General features: G+C 40.5%; 2 protein-coding genes across 4 annotated transcripts in view; both read right to left on the reverse strand.

The window, feature by feature from the left end:
• The window catches only part of tdrd12 (tudor domain containing 12), a 63,961-nt gene extending 62,763 nt beyond the window's left edge, over nt 1–1,198 (reverse strand). The window contains exons 1-2 of one of the 2 annotated variants that reach the window (XM_057837615.1): nt 1,037–1,198; nt 707–753 (exon numbers count right to left, since the gene is read on the reverse strand). In XM_057837615.1, the coding sequence (XP_057693598.1) occupies nt 707–730 (24 nt within the window). In that variant the 5' untranslated portion in view covers nt 731–753; nt 1,037–1,198. The remainder of the gene's footprint in view (nt 1–706; nt 754–1,036) is intronic. The other variant, XM_057837616.1, reaches the window with a different exon arrangement.
• A 1,356-nt stretch (nt 1,199–2,554) lies between these two features.
• Nucleotides 2,555–25,560, reverse strand: part of glg1a (golgi glycoprotein 1a) — a 36,016-nt gene continuing 13,010 nt past the window's right edge. Inside the window, exons 9-26 of one of the 2 annotated variants that reach the window (XM_057836325.1) lie at nt 21,962–22,083; nt 21,348–21,449; nt 21,111–21,264; nt 20,948–20,983; nt 18,696–18,920; nt 18,228–18,290; nt 18,044–18,157; nt 13,995–14,083; nt 11,488–11,605; nt 11,211–11,303; nt 10,986–11,123; nt 10,749–10,872; nt 10,350–10,492; nt 8,525–8,626; nt 8,331–8,438; nt 6,062–6,182; nt 4,658–4,764; nt 2,555–4,340 (exon numbers count right to left, since the gene is read on the reverse strand). In XM_057836325.1, the coding sequence (XP_057692308.1) occupies nt 4,173–4,340; nt 4,658–4,764; nt 6,062–6,182; nt 8,331–8,438; nt 8,525–8,626; nt 10,350–10,492; nt 10,749–10,872; nt 10,986–11,123; nt 11,211–11,303; nt 11,488–11,605; nt 13,995–14,083; nt 18,044–18,157; nt 18,228–18,290; nt 18,696–18,920; nt 20,948–20,983; nt 21,111–21,264; nt 21,348–21,449; nt 21,962–22,083 (2,127 nt within the window). In that variant the 3' untranslated portion in view covers nt 2,555–4,172. The remainder of the gene's footprint in view (nt 4,341–4,657; nt 4,765–6,061; nt 6,183–8,330; nt 8,439–8,524; nt 8,627–10,349; nt 10,493–10,748; nt 10,873–10,985; nt 11,124–11,210; nt 11,304–11,487; nt 11,606–13,994; nt 14,084–18,043; nt 18,158–18,227; nt 18,291–18,695; nt 18,921–20,947; nt 20,984–21,110; nt 21,265–21,347; nt 21,450–21,961; nt 22,084–25,560) is intronic. The other variant, XM_057836326.1, reaches the window with a different exon arrangement.

Below are 25,560 nucleotides of genomic sequence, written 5' to 3' on the forward strand. Positions count from 1 at the left end.
GAAAGTCTAATGTTTATCAGTACATTGCAAAAAATAATGAACTTTATCACAATATGCTAATTTTTGAGAAGGACTAGTATGTAGGATTGCTTCTCTGATCAATTGTACCAGCCCAAAATAAAAACACAAAAGGATGAAAAAAAGCACCATTGTCTTGTGTCAAAACTTTTAAAATGTGAAGGAAAGGACGTAATTTGTCTTCAAATTCTGAAATGGCCCAATCTAATATAACACCATTGTGGCATACACAGAATGCTACTGTGATTATGTAAACTCTCACTATATGTAGTTGCCAGAGCTATTCTGATATAGTACGCTGGTCTGGCAGAACACCGGCACAATCACACAGACCTCAACATTATTGAGCATTTATGGTCAGTTTTAGAGATTCAATTAAGAGGTCAAGTTCTACCACCATCGTCTCTAAAAGAGAGAATATTCTAACTTAAGAATGGCTTAAAATTCCTTAAAATTCACAAGTTGTATTAATCAATACCTCGAGAATTAAGGCTGCCGTTGCCGCAACAGGGGAACCTACACCATATTAAATTAGTTTTTGGATTTTTAAGGTGTTTCCATTATTTTGTTCAACCCCTGTAGTTACCGATTGGTGCAATTATATCCATATTATGAAAAACTAACGATAAAGTATAGCAACATAGCCACCAACCAGGTGAGGGTGATTGGACCTTTAGGGCCAACTTACCTTCAGATTTAGCAATTTGGACATCTTCCGCCTCGCGTAGACAATTCCTTGGTCGTGCAAAATAAAAAAAAAAATTAAAAAAAAAAGACATATAAACTTATTTAACGGTTACTGCACGAGCTCCAAGTTCGTGTGACGTCAAACAGATTAACATTGTTATAACTTGCGCTAAAATTGACTCAAACTAAGCGCAAGATACAACTGAAATGGCGGCTACCCGGAGATGTAACATTTAGCCCGTTCGAAAACAAAATGTAAACCACATGGTACCCACTCGACGCGCTATAAATTTACTTGTGTACTTGAAATTAGTGTAGCGTTAATGATTACCTTTTTGTTTCTGGTCGAAATTGAAGATAAACTTGCGAAACCGCGGTAGATGTAAATGGATGGAACAGCACACTAGCTTGAGAGTTGTGATGATGATGAACGGCTTCTTGATTAGGCCTTCTCCTTAACTTCAAACTTAACCTTGGTCGCGCAATACTGACACCTGCTGGAGTTTGCAGGGAGCATTGTATGGAGGACCAGGAGTGCGAAAATTCAATAAATAAATACACAATTAAATAATTAAAAGTGTCATTAAAATGCTTCTATTTCAATATTTATTTATTTATTCCAATATTTATTTCCATTTATATTTATTTCCATTTATATTTATTGCAAAATGTATTTCCATTTTTATTTATTTCAATTTTTATTCATTTATTTCAACTTTTATTTATTTCAATTTTTATTTAAACTTATTTATTTCAACATTTATTTCACTTTTTATTTATTTCATTCTTGCACTCTTGTGCACTCTTCTTGAAATAAATAAAAGTTGAAATAAATGAATAAAAATTGAAATAGAAATTGAAATAAATTTTGAAAGAAAAATTGAAATAAAAATTGAAATAAAAATTAAATTAATATGAATTGAACTAAATGAATAAAAACTGAAATATTGAAATAAATAAATATTGAAATAGAAGTATTTTTATGACACTTTTAATTATATATTTGTGTATTTATTTATTTTTTTGCACTCCTTGTCCTCCATATTGTTGTGTCTCAAAGTTGCCACATTAATTCACTTAATAAAAAAACAATTTGTTTCAATCAGTTCAGCGCTTCAAAACACTGAGCTTTTCTTTCCACACCATTTCCACCCCCAAAAGAATATTGCTGTCTTCGGCAGATAATAGTGTTTTTAAAGTCAAACATACACAGACCATTAACCTTTTTTTCTTTTTTTTTTAACCTGTCCTATTCAGCTGCATGACACAGAGAATAGGTATCTGAGTGTCCTATTATCATTAACCCTTTCAAGGACAGGACCGGGAAGACTGGCTGTGCATCTCATTGTACTCATTATTTAAGTGGCATTGACAGCACTAGACGTCAAATCCATTTTGGCTTATAAGAAATGTTCATTTGCTTCTGCCAGTCAAAAAGGATTGGATCGTCTAGCTCTGTCACTAGCAGCAAGTAAACCCTAACCCTACGAAAAAATAAATTGTATATGAAAGGGCTCGTTAAAAAAAAAAAAAAAAAAAGGGGGGGGTTTAACAATCTGGAGCTATGTTTCAGTTCCATTTACAAGCACATATTCTGATGTGTTTTAATGAAACACTACTAACAAACTTTTCTAATGGTAACTTTGGCTTCGCTGTATCATAAGTTTTGATCACTCCCAGTAATACCGCAAGGGCAAATCGTTTGTCGTCTATTGATTTTGATGTTTTTAACTAAATTGACCAGTGGTGGGCTGTCACGTTTCAAACAAACAAGATGATGGTGCACACAACATTAGTACTTGGAGGAAATGTAGACAATTTGTGAGGTGTACAAACAAAGACGCCCGACTAGAAACCTTGCAGAATTTATTATTAACAAACTGCTCATGTTCATATCTGTACAACAAAAAGAGCGGGGAAAAAAAGTAGACAGAAGCAAAAAAAAAAAAAAAAACATCCTTTACAAAAGCATTTTCTTCAGCACAAAATAAAGCTCGTCTACTCGCCACAAGAAGAACCAGAAATGAGAAGTCACACTCACACAATCCCGCACGCACTCGTCCGTCCACGCCACTGCGCGGTCATGTCACTAAACCGCTATGACAACATTTTTTGTGCAGTGAGGTTGCACTTTAAAAACAACTCTCAGTGACGTCATCGCTCTGGGTTCAGTGAGGTCCAATCCCTTGCTGGGACTGCAAACCACAAAACCAAACATCCTCCTCATCACAACCGGCCGCCAGGCTGACGGCAAAAGCGCCAACTGCAGAGCGCCCCCCATGTGTTGCAAACTCACGTCCAATCAGAGAAAAGGACGTTTGTTGGAAAGGCAAGACAACGTAAACAAATAAATAAGGCTAGTGAGCTAACTGACGAACGTTTCCACGCCAACGAGTGTGCAAAGATTCCAGCCCCTCCTTCTCACCAAATAAAAAAACACTTTGGAACACTTCCTGCCGTATGCTCACCACGCCACGCCACCCAACGTACAACTTAATAACATCTGATATAGACAAGCCACCAGTAAGCTTGAGAAGTCAAAAGTGCGACATCACAAACTGACAGTGCGCTTTTTTGGCATGGTACGATGAAGTAACCGAGCAGTGTTAACTTCACAAAAATGGCGACGTATCCGCGTAACGAGTTTTCAGAAGCAGTCTTTTTGCGCCATTGTTGCAAAGTGCCACTGTTTCGCATCAGTGCAGCGCCAAGACAAACTCGCCACAGTGACGTACTTTTTAAGAACATCACAAAAGCGCGACAGCAAGGACTCTGCTGCCCTCGTTTAGTGACACCGCAAAACTGTGACATCTGAGCAGCGATGTAGCATAACACTGCTAAGTGGCTAACTGACGTCTGATGCATAGCGATGTCATGAAACGACATCACGGACGGCACTGTGACAATGTCATAATATGACGTCTTTATGACATCACTGTGCTCGAAGATCAAAATGCCGTAATTGTTGGCTCAAAATGTCGGTGCGGTGCCTGTTAGTGTTTCAGGTGTGGGGTGGGACAAAAGGGTATCATACGTGCGTGGTGCCTTTAAGAGAAAAAAAAAAGTTCTATAAGAAAAATAAGCAGAATAAGGGCTGGGGGGGCTGTCTTGGCACTGACCGCCTGGCAGTCCCGTGGCGATAAATCAAATACACCTCAAACACACGCATACATGAAAAGGATCGGAGTCATTGCGGCACGCCACAGACGAGCAGGTCACATGACATTATTCTTTTTTTTTTTTTTTTTTTTTTTTTAACATGTTCAGCTCCTTAAAAGTCTTCACGTTTGAACCCCAAGTCACCCGTTCAGCTTAGGTTAAATAAAAATAAAGAACTAAAATGGGCGTGGCCTCCTTGACAGCAGGTGGTGCGAGTAGAGTGCGCTTGACGTCCACTTTGAGCATTCTGGGAAAGGGGGCGGGGCAGTCCTCCTGTAGGAGTGTCCAAAGCCTGACATGGGCGTGGTCTACCTGTTCTTCAGCTCCTGGGTGACACGTTTGGTGAACCTCCCGCACAGCAAGCCCATCAGGAAGAGCAGCGTCACACCGCCGCCCATCACCGTCAGGATGTAGTTCTTGGAGGGGGATATCAACACCTGCGCTGCCAGGTCTGAAAATCCCTCTGCCGGCGCCACCTTGACAGAACACAAATGTGACTTACTCATATGAAAAATCCAAACACAAAACTGCAACACCCCCAGAGTGATGTCACATGTTACTGCACAATCACAGCACAGTAGAAACAAATTCAAAAACAGACATCATAGCACCACGACATAATCAAGACAAAACTGCAGGGCAATGTCACAAAAACTGAAATGTCATTGTGCAATAATGTCACGAAACATCACAGGCCGCCTGCTGCTGTGACATCACTGCACAGCGACATCTTACTTTGATATCACAGCATAGATGCATCCCAAAATGGCAATTAGGCTGCGGTAGTAACTACCTTGGCGGCAAAGCCCCACATGTCGATACGGTCCTGAAGTCTTTTCTTGCACTCAGGCTGCAGACGCACACGTTTGTCCTGCAACGCTTCCATTAGACACGACATCTCTGCACACAGGAAACACAGACACCATTAAGGCTTTTGAACACTGCACATGGCCACTGATTCATAAACAGCAAATACATCCTATTCTGCTGGAAAACACTCTCAACAGAGATATTGAGTAATGTTTTCAAACTTATAAAGTAATCCCCCTTTCCCATCTCCTGTTTATTTTTGATGCAATTCCATTGTCCACTGACACAATGTCAAACTCACTAAAGAAGCAGCGTAAAAACAGGAAGAATTTTAGCTTCTGGAAGTCAAAAACGGATGGATCACTGCAGCTTGTACAAACTGTAACCCCCAAATGTTGGACCCTATACAAATCGTGAATTAAAAACTGAATGAAATGATGTGGAAGTGCTAAATTTCAATATTTTATTCAAAACAGAACATGGATAAAAGATCCAACGTTTAAACAGAGAAAATGTATCACTTATGCCAATTTGAAATATCATGGTGTAAAAAGATCTATAAGAATTCGGAAAGGTAGCAAAAAGAAAAAAGTTAAATGCACATATAACGAACAGCTGAAAGACCAATTACCACTAATTACGTCCATGATTGATTATAAAAAGAGCTCCAGAGTGGCAATGTCTCTCAGAAGTCAAGAAGGGTAAGGGATCATGAAGTTGTTACATTTATAATTATTAAAGGATCCAGGGGGGCATCACAAAATAATTAGCCATAATATGTTAAGTCCACGACCGCATATATCAGTATAGGATTTTTGGAGTTGGACACTATAGAGCAGGGGTGGGCAAACTATTCCACAAAGGGCCACAGTGGGTGCGGGATTTTGTTCCAACCCATCATGAAGCTAGCCTTTCACCAATCTGGTGTCTTACAAGTGCAATGAGTTGATTGCAATCAGGTGCTTCTTGTTTCTGCTGAAACCTCATTGGTTTTAACTGTCTGTGCTGAATCAGCTGGAACAAAGACCAAGACCCACTACGGCCCTCGAGGACCGGTTTGCCCACCCCTGCTATAGAGATATCTGTTTAAAAGTCATTATCCGACAACTCTACTGCAGATTTAAAAAATCCCAAGGATTTATTTAAATAGGGTATTTCTATATCATGGAATTGGCTTGTTGGCGGGTGGCCTGAAAAATAAACTGCCAAAATGGACGGTGATTACAGTAGTGCCAAAAATCATAAATTCAAAACTAAAACGAATAGAAATGGTCCCAGCAAAAAAATATCCAGAATTTTCCTGAGGGTGGTGATTGGGCTTATGTCTCTCAACCTGTGAATTACCACTTTTGAAAGTGTGCATGTTTGTGTTCGTGTGTGTACTCACGGCGCCCCTTGCCGGGTGGTATAGCAGCGCAGTGGTGTTTGATGTCGAGAGCGCAGGCAGTGTGCAGAACAGGGTCCACAAAGATGTCTGCTTTGCTCTCTTTCAGAACATTCAACACCTCCTGAAAAAAGCATTTTTAAAAAATCGTTAAAGAAATTAAATAAAATCTAGTTTGATTTTGGACAAACATTTAAGTTAGGCTTTTAATTTTTTTATCCCTCACATACTCAAAATGATAAGGACATTGACACCAATTGCTTTATCTTAATTGGATGTGTCCTCTTGTATTTTTCCCCGTGACCAGGAACGTGTACACAGACAGACTTTTAATGCGAGTGATCAATTACATTCCAACAACATTGCCTTTGGGGTGCATTTCCAAGGCTATCATTTGTGAGGTGATGCATTTACACGCTGACATGTCATCAAGAGAGGAACAATTGAAGCCTAACCATGAGTGGTTACACAGATATCAAAAGAATGGGTATCCACAGTGTGGTAAGCCATGACCAGACTGCTAACTTCGACTATGCTGCTTCGGAGGACTTTGTCAAGCATTTTATCGACAAGGAAGGCTGTTTGCTGAAAGCCAGAAGTGAAGGTAAAGTAGGTTTTTCCTCTTCATAACTGAAGCATCCTCGTTGTTAAAGGGTTTGTGTAATTTCAGACTGGCTATGAAAACAACAGAGGGACTTGTGATACTACTTTAATCGTTGTTAGCAGGGCCACTGTATATGAATAAGGAGGAAGACAGCTCCCCTTGTTGTTGATTTCAAATTAATCATCCCTTGTCATGTTTGCAATAAACTTTATAAACATTTAGTAGGAAAGCAACATTTGCAAAAACATGAGCCAATTATGTTTACAAGATTTCTTATGGAAAAACTACGTTTAATATAGAGTAGCAACTTTTTTAAATCACTGAGACAATAGGAACACCTATAGCTTTTAGACAGGTGCAGCCACCTAAATGCACAGTATTTATTTATTTATTTTGGTTTTAATTGTTTGGCTAATATTCAGGTGTACTTATGACACAGAAAAATATAAATGACACAGTCGGGGGTCTGGCCTGGCACAGCCTGAAGAAGTAAAATGGGTTCTCCTTCAAATGGGCCCACCACCTGTGGGAGGGGCCAAGGAGGTCAGGCCAAGGAGGTTTGGTGCGCAGGCAATTGGGTGGCAGCCAAAGAAGGGGTCCTCGGCGGTCCGATCCCCTGCTGCAAAAGCTGGCTCTTGGGACGTGGGATGTCACCTCCCTGGTCGGGAAGGAGCCCGATTCTGACTCGATGTAGTCGGGCTCACCCCCACACATGGCTCGGGCTCTGGTGCCAGTCCTCTAGAGGGGGGTTGGACACTTCCACCCTGGAGTTGCCCACGGCGAGAGGTGACGAGAAAGTGTGAGCATACTATTGCCCCCCGACTCAACCCCTGTACGTTGGGATTCAACCCTGTTGACGAGAGGGCCTCCCTTCACCTTTGGGTGGGAGGACAGGTCCTAACTGATGTTTGTACTTATGCACCAAACAGCACCCACCCTTTTGGAGCTGGAGAGTGCTCCTTCTGGGGACTCCCTCATTCTGCTGGGGGACTTCAATGCTCACGTGGGCAATGACAGTGAGAACTGGAGGGGCATGATTGGGAAGAACGGCCCCCCCGATCAGAACTCGAGCGGTGTTCTCTTGTTGTACTTCTGCGCCCGTCACGGATTGCTAATAATAAACACCATGTTCAAGCATAAGGGTGTCCATATGTGCACCTGGCACCTATGACGCAGTTCGGCCACATGTCTTCGACAGTCAGGTGAAGAGAGGGGCAGAGCTGTCAACTTATCACCACCTGGTGGTGAGTTGGCTCCGACGGTGTGGGGGAATATGCCGGTCCGGCCCGGCAGACCCAAATGTTTTGTGAGGGTTTGCTGGGAATGCCCGGCGGAGTCCCCTTTCAGGAGGACTTTCATCTCCCATCTTGGCAGAGGTTCGCCCATGTCCAGGGAAAGACGGGGGACATTGAGTCTGAGTAGACAGACCACGTTCTAGGCTAGGGTGACTATGTCCTAGCTGGCCTTGGAACACCTTGGGATACCCCAAGAAGAGCTGGAGGAAGTGGCTGGGCAGCAGGAAGTCTGGTCTTCCCTGCTGCCCCCGCGACCTGACCTCGGGTAAGCGGGAGAAAATGAATGAATGGATAGACGGACGGACAGACGGATGGCAGCCCTACATTACATGTAAGAACATCACTGAGGCAAGTGACTAAAAGGCCTCCTTACCTTCTTGCAAGCATCCTCTTGGATCTTGAGCAAGTTGATCTTCAGACATTCCTCTACCTGACCTGTTTGCTCAAGTGCCGCCGCTTCGTCAGCACACAGATGTGCGATCTATATAAACGCAAACGTTAATCTAGTGCATCGCCAAGTGGCCTGTCAGAATCTCCTAAAAGGAAGAAGGCGGACGGTGCATAAACCTCTGTAGTACAGTGGAGCTGCAGCTGAGGGTCCAATCGGTAGTCTAGCGCAGACTCCTGGAGTATAACCCGGATCTGGTCCTCGCAGTCTGATGAAAGACGCTGGCGAAACAAGGACCAAAAAAGCACGTCAGAAGAACGATTAGACAATAACTGCAAAAAAGATTGCAAAAGAAAGAAAAAAGTAAAAGAAAAATTTGAAAGAAAAAAAGAAAACGTATGGTAAATGGAGTGTACTTGCTTACGGCGCTTAATCTACCCTGTCACTAAAGGTGGGAATCTTTGGGCACCTAACGATTCGATTACAATTCAGAGGCTACGATTCGACTATAAATCAATTATTGATTAAACCCCCCCCCCCCCATTAGCTGCTTTTAATGTTTCGTACATTAGTTACAAAAATTGTACAAAAATCCTCTCAGGCGTAAATAAACGATTATTTCAGTATCAAGTTAACAGTTCAAAACAGTAAATAACATACTCAAGTCCCCATTGTGTATCAGCAACTTTAAACTACATTCAATTAATTTAAAGTTTTGAATAAACTTATAAAAAGTTATTAAAATTGGTCCCGTTATTCCATAATTTCCCTTCTGTCTACTTTCGACACGTGAAAGTTTAAAAATTGTTTCATTGTTAAATAGATTCAAGTCAAGATTTTGCTAATTTTAGAGTATTTGAGTTAATTATTAAGTAATAATTAAGTTAATTAGGTTTGCTTGGAAGGTTCGCTACAACAGCCTTCCAGGGAAGTGTACTGCTTTAAGATGGCGACTGTTTACTGACGCTGGCAAGTCTGTCATTTCGCATCTAGTTTTCTATACATGTGCTGCTAACACCACCGAGTCTGTCATTTCGCATCTTCTTCTTTATATATGTGATATCTACCGTAGCATTACGTGGGCGTAGCTTGCGGCATAGCGGCTGTCGGCAACAGTCACCCATTATTATTTTTTTATCTAGCGGCATGAGTTGAGCCAGAGCCGTGAGTTGAGCATTGTCATTACCCGGGTAATGACAAGCATGATGTTTATTCTCGGTCCGTTTTTCATTGCGTCCCGAAGACCACGCTGACTGTGTTTTAGTTGCGCTTTACTTGGCATATTTCAATAATCGGAATCTGGATGTTTGTGAATCGTTTTCGAACCTTTCACGGCCGAATCGCTAATAATCTAAGAATCGGATATTTCGCACACCTCTATCTGTCACAGTGCCCAAGTTTCCTTAAAGGCTCACATTCACACAATCGTATACCAGTAGGCAGTGCTCCTGCTCAAGGGCTCTTTGACAGTGCCAGTCATGATTCAGAATACTTACTCTCCAGTCACTGGTTGACCTGCTCTACCAACCGAGCTTCAGCCACACACAACCGAGCTTCAGCCACACATATATGCATAAAAAATGAAGAAATATAAATGATTTCCACCTTTCAAGGCGCTTTGAGCGCCTTGAAAGGTGGAAAAGCGCTATATAAGTATAACACCATTTACCATGAGACAAAGTAGAAAATAAAAAAGTGAAGTTTGAACTAAAAACGAAAAATAAATGCATTAGAAAAGAAAAGAAATATAAAGGCTTCAAAATAAAATGTCTAGGCAGAAAACTAAAAAGTAAAAAAAAACAAAAACAAATTTGGGGGAAAAAAATCAATATAAAATAAAAACATTGAAAGAGAAAACGACAAAATGTAAAAATGACAAAGCAAAAGAAGCAAACATAAACAGTAAAAGGACAAAGTAACAAAAACGGAAACCAAATAAAAACAAAAACGATTCCAAGGAAGAAGCAGCAGCACCTGCTGTATCCATATTTCGCCTGGTCTCACCTGATCAGCATACTTGAGCTTGAGGCAGGCAATCACGCGCCCCTCCAGCTCGCCGTCGGCGGCAGCAGAGTTCAAGACGCCCTGGCAGAACTTAGGAATGTCGGCTTTGCACGCCTTTCTCAGGACTGGGTTTAGCCTGTAGTCTGAAACAAAGACCACGAGCGTTTGCGACCAAACATTCCGCATTGTTTTTGACTTGCTTGTTTGGCTTATTTTTCTTTGTTCAACTAAGATCAGTTCTTGTTTGGGAAAAGATCTAAAAAGGGACATTGATTTACTTGACATGTTATTACTCTGCTCTTGCCTTCCCCTGATCAAAGGGCTGGTAAGTAAGTATGGCACCCAGGTTTCTTGTAGTTCTACTTAAAAGTACTATGAAAACGCCCGTTGCGGCCATACCAGTATTCTGGGCCATCTGTCGCTTGGTGATGAGTAGCTTGCACTTGGGGTCCATCATCTCACTGTTCTTGTTCTGCTTCAGACACTGCAGGACATTCTTCCCCTCTGACTCTGTGCAGAACCGCTGGGTGCACAAAACATCGTTTGAAAACATCGCCAGGGAACAAACACGACTGCTGAAAAAAGCAGCAGTCTTGTATACTCGCATGACGTGGCAACCGCAATCGCGTGACCTACCCTGATCATGTTCTTACAGCCTTTCATGAGCTGAAAGTCCAGGTCAGGGTCCTCCATCTCCACTTCCTGAAGTTTGAAGACCTTTTGGCGACATCGTGGAGTCAACTTCCGCTTGTTATCCTTCAGACACTCGATAACCTTCGCACACACCCATGGGGACACGTCATTTTACACATCGCAGGTTCATGTGCCAATTGGCACAAGTGTGTTGGTGTGTACACTAACTTGTGCATTTCCAAAGGCCCCCCTCTGACACAGGCGGCCGATATCCTGCTCGCACGACTTATAAAGTTCTGGTTCCAGACGGATGTCCTCCGACTGCAGAAAAAAACAGAACTTGTCACTCAGGACAATACATAAAAATACTGCGCAGGATGATTTTTTTCTGATATCTATGCACGTTGCTGCTTTAAGGTCACGACATGGTCAAGACAGAAAAATTGCACTTTTGAAGTTAATCTTTTTTATGATGACTGCTTGGGAAAAAAGGATGGGTCCGCACCATCTCCACCTCTTCCACGCGCAACTGTTTGCGACATTTGACTGACACGCGCTGCTCTTTGGCCTCCTGCAGGGTGTCGTTCCTCACCGTGCTGCTCAGGCACATCACTACATCCACCCTAACAAACACAAAAAGGTGGACATTTGCTTCCATGTTGAAGACAGTAGTGAACAAAGTGGAACAAATACAGACCACCAAATATTGACATCATCAGTGGCAGTGTTGCAATAACGGCATTGGAATATAACGGCGTTACTAATGGTGTTATTTTTTTCAGTAGTGAGTAATCTAATTAATTGGCAACGCCGTTACCGTTACTGAGGATGGAAAGGCGTGCGTTACTATGCGTGACTATATTGGTTGAATGACGGAGAAAAGTCTGAGGGAGACGGACTCAACGAGACGACAGATCAGAGCAGGAGTAGGGAGGAGGCAAAAAAGTTGTGACGCCGAGCAAACGCGATGCTAGGTGGCTCCAATAATACCTGACTGTAGCCGATAGCCTAAAAACTACGCCCACATGATATGGTAGATATGGTAGACATGGTAGATATAACATATATATAGAACTAGATGCGAAATGACAGACACGGCGGCATTAGCAACATGTACAGTATAGGAACTAGATGCTTTAGTAAACAGCCGCCATCTTAAAGCAGTAAACTTCTTAGGAAGGCTCTGTTGTAGAGAACCTTTTTCTAACTTTTTATCTAAAATACTCCTAAATCGGCAAAATCTTGACTTGAATCTGTCTTTAAATGATGAAACAGGTTTAAAACTTCAACACGTCAAAAGTAGACAGAAGGGAACTAATGCAATAATGGGAGCAATTTTAACAACTTTTAACGGTTGATTCAGGGTAAAGGGTAAATTTGGGTAAAGAATTGGGCTACAGCCAATTGTCCCAAAAACCTTTTAAACTTCACATAGTGTGACCTATGTTTTTTTTTTTTTTTTTTTGAGGAAAAAAAAAAACATGAAAATTATCACCGGTTACTTTGCTTAACTAATTACTCTTACATTAAGGTAACTGAGTTACTAACGCAATTACTTTTTGGGAGAAGTAAATTGTAACCATAATGAATCACTTTTTTAAAGTAAGATTAACAACAATGATCAATGGTCACGAGACATTTCTTGCATGAAGCAATTGTTTTTACCAGGGTAATGATGTGATTTAATCAAAATGCATTTAAAGGTTTTTTGTAAAAAATTGTTTTATCGATTTGTTGCAAATACACTGATCCCTCGTAACTTTGCGCAATTGTCCATCGTGGATTTTTTTTTTAAATTAAAAGAATAATAATACAAATGGCGGATTTTTTTCCCCAAATTTAAATAATAATAATACAAACGAGCTGTCCCGAGCCGATTGTCTAGTGCCACTCTTGCTCCTTGATCAATTTGTTCAATTTGTTTGCACTGCAATGGAGTTGCTTGTGTTGGTTGTGTTTGATCTTGCCAGAGAAGTGGACTTCAGAGGAGCCGCATGTGTCAATCATCGTTTAACTTGTTAAACAGTTGCTGTGGCAACTGATAGTGTGGAGTGAGAGGATTTGTGTAGACTCACAGGCTCTGTGTGCGTATGTGCGGGCGGGGGGATAAGGAAGCACACCTGACCAAAGCACACGGTCCCAGTTGAAGCCTGGGACCGTGTGTATTTTTGTGTGAGAACAAGATTGAGCTTTTTGGCAACAAACACTCTCAGTGGGTCTGGCGTGCCACGAAAGATGTGCATGCTGAAAAGCACCTCATACCCACTGTGAAGTATGGGGGTGGGTCAGTGATGCTGTGGGGCTGTTCCTCTTCTAAAGGCCCTGGGAACCTTGTTAGGGTGCATGGCATCATGAATGCTTTGAAATACCAGGACATTTTAAATCAAAATCTGTTGCGCTCTGCCCGAAAGCTGAAGATGGGTTGTCACTGGGTCTTTCAGCAAGACCATGACTCTAAACATATGGCCAAATCTACACAGAAATGGTTCACCAGACACAAAATCAAGCTCCTCCCATGGCCATCTCAGTCCCCAGACCTCGTTTTGTTGGCAAAAGGGGGTTGTACAAAGTATTAACACCAGGGGTGCTAATAATTGTGACACACATTATTTGATGTCAAATAATTTTTTCTTTATGTGGGATTTTTTCCCCACTGAATGAATGCACTTGTGTTGAAGGTTGGATTTTTCTCTTTTTTTCCATTAAGGTCCCAAATTATTTGAATTTTTTAAAAAATTATTAGAAGCTAAAAAGCACATCTTTTTCAGGGGTGCCAATAATTATGGAGGGCACTGTATATTTCTTCATGATGTGTCAAAAGTCATGACACCCTGCATATTAAGTTCTGCAAAACAACTCAGAAAGGACCGACTAAAATGGCTTTAAAAACGATGAATCATATGAATATGAAATAATAGACTGCACAAATGGCATGGATGTAAAACGCAACATTTAACAATTTAAGCATGAATGAGTGAATGAGCAGGCGACCACCGAGTGGTTGGGCCTTACTTCTTCTTGATGTTTGGACAAAGTTTGAGGACGTCCTCCTTGCAGGCAGTCTTGAACTTGTATGAAAAGCGGAAATCTTTGACTTGGATCTGAGCAGAACAAAAAAAAGAAAGAAAAAAAATTACATGCGAAATCTGCAGTGAATTTTTACATAAAGACGCATACACCACTTACTCCTGTCATCTTAAAACTAGGGCTGTCAAAATGATCGCGTTAACGGGTGGTAAATAATTTTTTTAATTAATCATGTTAAAATATTTGACGCAATTAACGCACATGCCCCGCTCAAACAGACTAAAATTACAATGCAGTTTAATGTCCGCTTGTTACTTGTTTTTTGGAGTTTGGCGCCCTCTGCTGGCGCTTGGGTCCAACTGATTTTATGGGTTAGTACCATGAGTGAGCATGGTGTAATTATTGACATCAACAGTGGCGAGCTACTAGTTTATTTTTTGATTGAAAATTTTACAAATTTTAATAAAACGAAAACATTAAGAGGGGTTTTAATATAAAAATTCTATAACTTGTACTAACATTTATCTTTTAAGAACTACAAATCTATCCATGGATCGCTTTAAGACAATGTTAATGCCATCTTGTTGATTTATTATTATAATAAACAAATACAGTACTTATGTACCGTATGTTGAATGTATATATCCGTCTTGTGTCTTATCTTTCCATTCCAACGATAATTTACAGAAAAATATGGCATATTTTATAGATGGTTTGAATTGCGATTAATTACAATTAATTTTTAAGCTGTAATTAACTCGATTAAGAATTTTAATCATTTGACTCTCAAAATTATCGCGTTAAAGGATGGTAATTAATTTTTTTAATTAATCACGTTAAAATATTTGACGCAATTAACACACATGCCCCACTCAAACAGATTAAAGTGACAGCAGTGTCATGTCTACTTGTTACTTGTGTTTTTTTGTGTTTTGTCGCCCTGTGCTGGCGCTTGGGTGCGACTTATTTTATGGGTTTCAGCACAATGAGCATTGTGTAGTTATTGACAACAATGGCGAGGTACTCGCTTATTTTTTGATTGAAAATTTTATAAATTTCATTAAAACGAAAACATTAAGAGGGGTTTTAATATAAAATTTCTATAACTTGTACTAACATTTATCTTTTAAGAACTACAAGTCTTTCTATCCATGGATCGCTTTAACAGAATGTTAATGCCATCTTGCTGATTTATTGTTATAATAAACAAATACAGTACTTACGTACAGTATGTTGATTGTATAGGCCTATATCCGTCTTGTGTCTTATCTTTCCATTCTAACAAAAATTGACAGAAAAATATGGCCTATTTTATAGATGGTTTGAATTGCGATTAATTACGAATAGTTTTTAAGCTGTGATTAATTCGATTAAAAATTGTAATTGTTTGACAGCCCTTATATATATACACACACATATTAGGGCTGTCAAAATTATCGCGTTAACGGGCGGTAATTAATTTTTAAAAATTAATCACGTTAAAATATTTGACGCAATTAACGCACATGCCCTTCTCAAACACATTAAAATGACAGCACAGTGCAATGCAATTGTTACTTGTGTTTTTTGGAGTTTTGTCGCCTTCTGCTGGCGCTCTGGTGCGACTGATTTTATGGGCTTAAGGACCCATGAGCATTGTGTAATTATTGACATCAACAATGGTGGGCTACTAGTTTATTTTTTGATTGAAAATTTTACAAATTTTATTAAAAGGAAAACATTAAGAGGGGTTTTAATATAGAATTTCTATAACTTGTACTAACATTTATCTTTTAAGAACTACAAGTCTTTCTATCCATGGATCGCTTTAACAGAATGTTAATAATGTTAATGCCGTCTTGTTGATTTATTATTTTAATTAACAAATACAGTACTTATGTACCGTATGTTGAATGTATATATCCGTCTTGTGTCTTATCTTTCCATTCCAACAATAATTTACAGAAAAATATTGCATATTTTATTAGAGGTGTGCATCGACACCGCCCTCACGATTCGATTCGATTATGATTCGGAAGGCCACGATTCGATTCGATTCAGAGGGTCACGATTCGATTCGGTTCGATTCGGCAATGCATTGCGATGCATTAAAGCCTGGGATGCATTAAAATTCTAAAGCAAAGCATATTTTTTGTGAATCATGAGCCAACACAAGCGGACAGACATTAAACAACTTTTTATTGGCTCTTGCGTCACTCCTGGTCGAAGTCAAATGAAAATAGTATACTTTCATATCTATCTTTAAAAAAAAAAAAATCAGATCACAGCATTTAATTAGTGCTTATAATGAGACCAGGGCTTTCTCTCTCTTTTTTTTTTTTTTTTTACACACAGTAGCAGCCTTTCACACAGTGCAACATCTGAACTCCTGTGCAAAATCAGTAATAACAGTCACTGTATTTTAGTCACAACGACCCATCAATAAAAATATTCAAGTAAATATTAAAGAAAACGACAAAGAAAATATTGTAGTGCAGCAGCATCTTTATCACAATATCAATCCAGGGATCAGTTCAGTTGCAAACAAAACATCAACTAAATTGCAATGTAGAACAAAAGTAAAATGTAGGCCAAGCCAATCTTATATCTATAATATTTCTCGCTCCCTCTTTCTCCGTTTCAGCCATTGTTATGTTATGTCCTATCTCTCTGCTCTCTCGATTACAACCGCGCTTGTCTGTGACGTTACTCCGGTAAGGAAGCGGATTTGGGTTCCTCGTCCCCCCTGCATAGAGGTTAGATTTTGTGCCCGAACCCGACCCGACCCGAAATGTTAAGCATTCACGTTTCGGTGGGTCGGGTCTGGCCGCCGCGCCAGACAAATAAAGTATTTAAAAAAAAAAAAAAAAAAATGCGCACTCTTTTTCTTCTTCTCCCGTTATTTCGTTGTGTGAATGCTTTTATAATTCTCATAAATATATGTAGACTATTTAAATATTGAGTAAACTTGCATTTTTTTCCTGCCAAATGAGAATTCGTTACGAAAGACACTTTTACGCACACAAAGGCAAATGTGATCCTTTTGAATCTTCTCCTCTGTGTGTCTGTAAAACCGTTTTTTTTTTTTTTTTTTATCAAACTTTCCCAGCATTATTTCGTTGTGTAAATGCTTCTATAAATTTCATAAAAATATGTAGACTATTTAAATATTGAGTAAACTTGCGTTTTTTTCCTGCCAACTGAGAATTCGTTACGAAAGACACTTTTATTTACGCACACAAAGGCAAATGTGATCCTTTTGAATCTTCTCCTGTGTGTCTGTAAAACCGTGTTTTTGTTTGTTTTTTTAATCAAACTTTCCCAGCGTTATTTCATTGTGTAAATGCTTCTATAAATTTCATAAAAATATGTCGACTATTTAAATATTCAGTAAACTTGCGTTTTTTGTCTGCCAACTGAGAATTTGTTAGGAAAGACACTTTTATTTATGCACACAAAGGCAAATGTGATCCTTTCGAATCTTCTCCTCTGTATGTCTGCAAAACCATGTTTTTTTTATATTAAACTTTCCCAGCGTTATTTCGTTGTGTAAAGGCTTTTATAACTCTTATAAAAATATGTAGACTATTTAGACAGTAAGAAAACTTGAAGAAATGAAAATAAATTGCTGCTGCTGCGTTTTTTTTTTCCACATCACTCGGCTCGAGCATGCAAATCTATAGTTAAGTGATCTGGCCGGTCGGGCTTCAATACCAACGGGCCGTGTCGGGTTGGGCTGGAATTTTTTAGGCCCGAGCTAACCTCTACGGGCTTGCTTTGAATGTAAAGTAGCTCTCTCTACAGGTAAACATGAGAATAACAATACAAATGGGGAAACCAAATCCATTGCATCACCGGAATTGCACAGGGAAGATTTTTGAACGTACTTATATATTTTAAAATGCGCTGAATCGATTCAGCGTGTTGCCCGCATCGAATCGAATCGTCCCTGCCCTGCATCGGGATGCATCGCCGCATCGATTATTGTTGACACCCTTTTAATTAATTTTTAAGCTGCAATTAACACGATCCGCCACGTTCTTGTTTTGTCTCACCAGCTGCAAGTGTGTGACTCCCACCGAGCACTTGATATTCATTTCCTTCTGGTGTTTGTTCTGCACCAAACACTCCATCAAGTCTCCTGAATCAATCTGGTTGTCCGCCACCTCCTAAAAACAGGAGGAATGGGTCATGTCAACAATATGATATCATGAGCAGTTAACTAATTATGACACTTACGTGACAGTGCGCTTGAATTACAGGTTCGCAGGCTCGCATAAGCAGTGCTTCGATTTGAATGTCCTGTTGATGCAACACCACACATAATGAGCAAGTGCTTTGGTGCCATCATATAGCAATAATGAGCAGTGAGAAACTGGGCGATGGAAGATTTTTGCTATTTACAGCAGAATTCTGATAAGCCCAATTGCGTGGAACACTGTATACGAATATTCTCATTTAGGAAGTATTCCATAACTCGCCATCGAAATGAAACTCCGTGTTATATTAAAATCTATAGTAAGTGATGACGGACAAAAGAATGAAGGATTTGGGGGACAATGGCATTTGGAATAATTCACTTAACTCCTCCTAGAAATATGATCCAATTGATTTCAAATAATGTGTGTCATTTTGGAGACAGGAGAGAGATGCCGAGAAACGTTTTTAAGTTTTCACAAATGGACTGGGCTGCAATTTTGCTCCTACCTCGGATTCAAGCTCAGTCAGGTTTCCAACCACGTTGCGGCAGTCTGGGACCAGGTCATCCAGATGGTCCTGAAGACACTCCAGCTCCTGTCCCGCCTCAGTCTTCTCGCTGCACCACTTGCCCAAGTCAGTCATGCAGCGTCGCTGCAACTCAGGGTCCAGCTTCACGTCCAATGCCCTCTGGTGGAGGGTCCTCTGCACCTCCACCTTGCAGTCCCGAGACAGCTGCATCGCAAATATCAACAACAACCATCACAACAATCATAATGAATGCTTCAACACGCCACTGACCCAAATCTACCTCACCTTTAGCTCATGAAAGCGTTATGATTCAACAGGACACCTGAGCAGTGCTTAGTAGTGTTTTGAGATACAAGTGCTCTGCTTTAGGAGTTTTGAGATAGAAGCTGCTCTTAGAATGGCTTTTGGTCTTGAGCAATATCAGAGAAAAAAAAACAAAAACAAGAGTACTATAATTTACTACACTTCAATAAATCTAGGCTCCATCAGTTCACAATGGTTTCCTTGCAGTGGGAGGAATATACAGAAATGCCAAAGCCCAGTTTGAAAGAAAGACACTACTTTGCTACCATTTTGTAGCAACTATAAGTAATGTTAAAGCTTTTGCCAATTATGAGCAAATTTTCGCTATTCATTCTCATCATTAGCACAATATTGGACTATATCAGGGGTCTACAATTCCGGTCCTCGAGAGACGCTATCCAGCTTGTTTTCCATGTCTCCCTCCTTTAACACACCTGAATCAAATAATCAGGATCGTCATCAGACTCCTGTAGAGCTTCCTGATGAGGTGATAGTTTGATTCAGGTGTGTTAAAGGAGGGAGACATGGAAAACAAGCTGGATAGCGGCTCTTGGGAACTGGACTTAAAGACCCTTGGAATATACCTTTGACCCCTACCGATTGGCGGGGATAATGGTCGTTCCTGCCTGCGAATTGCAAAATCTGGAAATAGCCGGTGGCCATTGTAGTTGGTTTTTTTGGTGACTCATTCACTGCCATTGATGGTGACAGAGAAGTTTGAACTAAGGGCACCCCTCCCAGCTCAAAATGGATTGGATATCAATCAATCCATTGATTGCAGAGTAAATTAAATTGAGGCACTTGTAAGTCAAGGATATGAAAGGTACGACAATTTTAAAGAGGCGCTTGCAGCATTTTACCACAGAAATGATCAGTGAGTGATTTGTTGTCTATGCTGACATGAAATCACGAATTAAGAGTGCGTGTAATTACACGATACATGATGTCCACACGTACAGCTATTTGAGAAAACAAGAAAACATCATCTTTGTCCACATGAAAAGTCAAATGCACCCCCTTAGCAAACAGTGACCCCCACTGGAAGACCATTTTAGCCAATCAGAAGTGTGAAGAAAGTCAGTAGAGGAAAAGTCAAGTTAATAGAATGGAGACTCAAATTCAAGTTGACCACAACATAATAGCTGATTAATGACTTGTTCACACCGTTTTGCTTTTGCATGTGGGCAAAGATAGGCTCAAATTGTAGTTTGCGAGTAAAAATTCACATTTTGTCAATCATACAAACACATTAGGAGCTGCTATATGGCACAATGCGGCTGTCTTTGTGGGGAAAAGTAAGTGACTTATAAAGAGTCTGACCACAGTAGTACAGTACTGCAAGTAGTTACAGTACATCATGTGGGAGTTGTTCCAGATAGCTGCTTACTAGCATCACGTTTCCTCAGTTTAAGTCAAGCTTCAGTGATAATTACAACATCCATAAACGTAGCGATTTCAAATAATTTGTAATTCCAAGTCGATCATTTTAGGTATCACAGATCTTCCTTTGGATATCTAAAGACTATGTAGTGATGATTTACAACGATGACTATTATACTAAAATAAACAGTTGAAGCTAACGGTTTGGACTGTTTTGTAGAACCGTACAACCCCGAATATTTATACTGTAAAACTGCAAAAGTTAAACTGTAAAAGGTTTCAAGTTTAATGAATTCAAGTCTTTTTAATTAAGTACAACTGTTTTTAATAAGTTGAAATAGGTTGAAATGTGTTTGAAGCATGTTAGACTATAATGTACATTTTTCCGCTTTCAGGGGTTTTTGTATTGTATACAGCATTAAATGGGCCTTCTTTAGATTATATACTATCCCAACTGTGTTCATGTGGACATCGTCATCATCATCGTAATAATTGCCATCATCATCATTTTCGATTCGATGATCGTCAGTTGTGCAGGAATTACTCACGTTGCTGTTTTTATCTTCAGTGAATCCATTTGAAGGCTACAAGAATACATTGTGGTCACTCATTGTACATAAGACACTTGTGCATGATCCTCGTCAGGTCCCAGTTGCCAAGTTACGTCCACTGGATATCCCAGAAACCCCCACCCAAGACAAAGTCACTCACCCTGCGGCCCTGCTCCACTGATCGGTAGGCATGGCGATACAGGCATGAAAAGATGGCACCGGGGGGCATCATCTCATTCGTCTCGTTCCAGCCATGCGTGTGGCAGAGGCGTGCGGCATCACCCTGGCACTTCCTGTACAGGATAGGGTCCAACCTGCGAGGGGCACTTAGCTCTTAGAGGTGGGGGCGCCAAGTGTGTGTGCGTGGTTGGGTGCTTGTGTGTGGGGCCAGTATTACTTCCAGTCTCGTGCGATGAAATACTGCAACTCCAGGAGGCGATGCTCACAGAGTTCGACCATTTTCTCTGTGTACAGATGCTCCATCAGACATGATAGGATCCTGGCGAGTGACAACAATCATAAACAACAAAGTTGGAGTCACCAATGCAGGCTGGGTGGACTTTTGCACATTTGCCTGAGAAAAACCATGCAAGTTCAGATCCTCATTTTGCCAAAAGGCTTTTTCACTTGAGCAGTATGAACAACTCAAAAACAAACACAAAATAAACACAGGCGTACAAAAACAAACACAAACAAAAGAACACAACGCAAAAAAATATAAGCACACGAAAAAACACACAAAAATCCCACAACAAACACGAATGCACACGCAAAATATAAGACAAAAAACAAAATAATCCTAACTCACATGAACGTAAAACACGCATTAACACAAAGAAAAACATCCAGCAAAAAAAGCATAAACCAAAAACAAAATACACACGCAAAAAACAAAGACTATACAAAAACACGCAAACATAAAACAAACACAAACAACAACGACAAAATGATGCCTTGCTGTCATGGTTTTTCCTGTGGGTTTTTTTTTGTTTTTTTGATGTAATATCTCACATGGGGTCTCCACTGCGGATGTGCTTGCACGCTGTCTGGATGACTGATTCGCAGGCTTCATTGAGAGCACGGTCGATGCGGTAGTCTGCGCCAGGATCGGCTTCTTGAATCAGCGTCTGCAGCTGAGCTCCCGCAAAAAACACGCAAAATTAGACAACCAACTTTAGCCAGGAATACCCACGAGCCTTTTGGCTGCACACATTAGCTGCAAAAGAACAGGTGCAACTGAACTCGTCCGCAGATTGTGCATTCGAGTGTGTGTTTTCAGTATTAGTTTGTGTATTTGAAGTTTTATTTTTGTATTTGTGTTTTATTTTTAATTACACACACAATTACATATACACACACATATACGGGCGACACGGCGATAGAGTTAGCACATCCGCTTCACAATTCTGAGATCAAGGGTTCGATCCCGGACTGCAGCCTTCCTGTGTGGAATTTGCATGTTCTGCCTGCGCCTGCGTGGGTTTTCTCCAGGTACTACAGCTTCCAAAAACATGCATGGCAGGCTAATTGAACACTTAAAAATTGTTTGTAGGTACATGGGGAGAACAAGTATTTGATACACTGCCGATTTTGCTGGTTTTCCCACTTCCAAAGCATGTAGAGGTCTGTAATTTGTATCATAAGTTCTCTGCAACTGTGAGGGACAGAATCTAATACAAAAAAACAGAAAATCACGTTGTATGATTTTTAAATAATAAATTTGCATTTAATTGCATGAAATAAGTATTTGATACATCACAAAAATCGAAATTAATATTTGGTACAGAAACCTTTGTTTGCTATTACAGATACCAAACGTTTCCTGTAGTCCTTGACAAGGTTTGCACACACTGCAGCAGGGATTTTGGCCCACTCCTCCATGCAGATCTTCTCCAGAGCCTTCAGGTTTCGGGGCTGCTGCCGGGCAACACGGACTTTCAGCTCCCTCCATAGATTTTCTATCGGGTTCAGATCTGGTGACTGGCTAGGCCACTCCAGGACCTTAAGATGCTTCTTACGGAGCCACTCTTTAGTTGCCTTGGCTGTGTGCTTTGGGTCGTTGTCATGCTGGAAGACCCAGCCACGACCCATCTTCAGGGCTCTCACTGAAGGAAGGAGGTTGTGAGCCAAGATCTGGCGATACATAGCCCATCCATCCTCCCCTCAATACGGTGCAGTCGCCCTGTACCCTTGGCAGAGAAGCAGCCCCAAAAAATGATGTTTCCTCCTCCATGTTTCACGGTTGGGATGGTGTTCTTGGGGTTGTACTGATCCTTCTTTTTCTTCCAAACACAACGAGCCGAGTTTAGACCAAAAAGTTCAATTTTGGTCTCATCCTACCACATGACCTTCTCCCATTGCTCCTCTGGATCATCCAGATGGTCAGTGGCAAACTTCAGACGTGTCTGGACATGCACTGGCTTCAGCAGCGGGACCTTGCGTGCGCTGTAGGATTTTAATCCATGATGGCGTAATGTGTTTCCGATGGTTTTCTTCGAGACTGTGGTTCCAGCTCTCTTGAGGTCATTGACCAGGTCCTGCCGTGTAGTTCTGGGCTGATCCCTCACCTTCCTCATGATCAGTGATGCCCCGCGAGGTGAGATCTTGCATGAAGCCCCAGAACAAGGCAGATTGACCGTCAACTTGAACTTCTTCCATTTTCTAATAATCGCTCCAACAGTTGTTATCTTCTCACCAAGCTGCTTGCTTATTTTCCTGTAGCCCATCCCAGCCTTGTGCAGGTCTATTATTTTATCCCTGATGTCCTTACACAGCTTTTTGGTCTTGGCCATTGTGGAGAGGTTGGAGTTTGTTTGTTTGTTTGAGCTTGTGAACAGGTGTCTTTTATACAGGTAACAAGTTCAAACAGTTGCAGTTACTTCCGGTAATGAGTGGAGAACAGGAGGGGTTCTTAAAAAAGAACTAAGAGCCGAAATATTTACTAGTTGGTAATGTATCAAATACTTATTTCATGCAGTTAAATACAAATTTATTATTTAAAAATTATACAATGTGATTTTCTGGATTTTTGTATTAGATTCCGTCTCTCACAGTTGAAGAGAACTTATGATACAAATTACAGAACTCTACATGGCTTGCAAGTGGGAAAACCAGCAAAATCGGCAGTGTATCAAATACTTGTTCTCCCCACTGTATGAGTGTATGCGTGAATGGTTGTTTGTCTCCTTGTGCCCTGCAATTGGCTGGCAACCAGTTCAGGGTGTCCCCTGCCCAGTGCCTACCGCCCATAGTTAGCTGGGACAGGCTCCAGCACCCCAGAAACCCTTGTGAGGATAAGTGTAATGGAAGATGAATTAATGAATATATACACACACACACACACACACACACACACACATATATATATACTGGACTGTCTCAGAAAATTAGAATACACAATATTCTAATTTTTTGAGACAGTCCTGTGTATATATACAGGACTGTCTCAGGAAATTAGAATACACAATACAGTCAGTCAGAGACAGTCAGGAAATTAGAATATTGTGTATTCTAATTTCCTGAGACAGTCCTGTATATATACACAGGACTGTCTCAAAAAATTAGAATATTGTGTATTCTAATTTTCTGAGACAGTCCAGTATACAGTATACATAGCCGTAATTTATGAGGGAGATGAGTGGGTACAACACCCTCAATGAGCCAAACCAGCCACCACAAAATCCTGTTATAATTATTTAAAATGATTATTACTTATTATAAACACAACAATGCAATGCAGTAACAGTCAAAAAGAGTGACATTGTTTTTTGTGGTTGTTCATGCATCATGTAACATTATCATACTGTATACTCTATTTTATTTTTATTTTAAATTGCCTTTCCAAATGACATATCTGTTCTATGTGTTGGATTTTATCAAGTAAATTACCCCCAAAAATGTGACTTATACTCCTGTGCGACGTATATATCCCCCCCACACACACACACCCCACACCCCTTCATTGCGCATTTTTGGGCTGGTGCAACTAATACTCAGGTGCGACTTACAGTCCGAAAAATAGAGTATAACGTACAATGTGTCTGTGTATACGTATACACTAAGGATGCAACAATACTCGGTTTTATATTGAACCGTTCGATACGCCTTCTTCGATTCAATATGCAAAAACATTCGATCCAAATGAAAAGCTCCCAAAATGTATTTTCCGAATTCATTTTTGTCGACTCTGTCGCTAATATGTCTGGCGCAGCTTTGAGTTGAAAAACAAACTCTGCCGCTAGCAACACCCCTCCTCCCCTCCTCCCCCAAACTGCATGGTAAGGTGGGAGCTGTGGCGTATGATCATTGCTCATGAGGGAAGACAGAAATTTAAGGAGGTGGCTTGCTGGCTTCAATATCGTACAGATCCGTTGTTTGGTAGCATTTTGGATGAGCTGTCGCCACTCATACATATTAAACAAAGTCTATCGTTCCGGATATGTACAACTATGACCGCCAATATATTGTTGCCGACTTGGCTTCTACGAGTAACCTCGCTTTAACACACATGCGCACACACTAGATATCATCAAATAGCAACGTGCGTGAGCCCAGAGTGATCATGGGATGAGTAGTCCATATGCTACATTGATGAATTAAAAAACCGCCAT

Source organism: Corythoichthys intestinalis, chromosome 5 (genome assembly GCF_030265065.1).
Source record: "Corythoichthys intestinalis isolate RoL2023-P3 chromosome 5, ASM3026506v1, whole genome shotgun sequence".
NCBI classification, from domain to species: Eukaryota; Metazoa; Chordata; class Actinopteri; order Syngnathiformes; family Syngnathidae; genus Corythoichthys; species Corythoichthys intestinalis.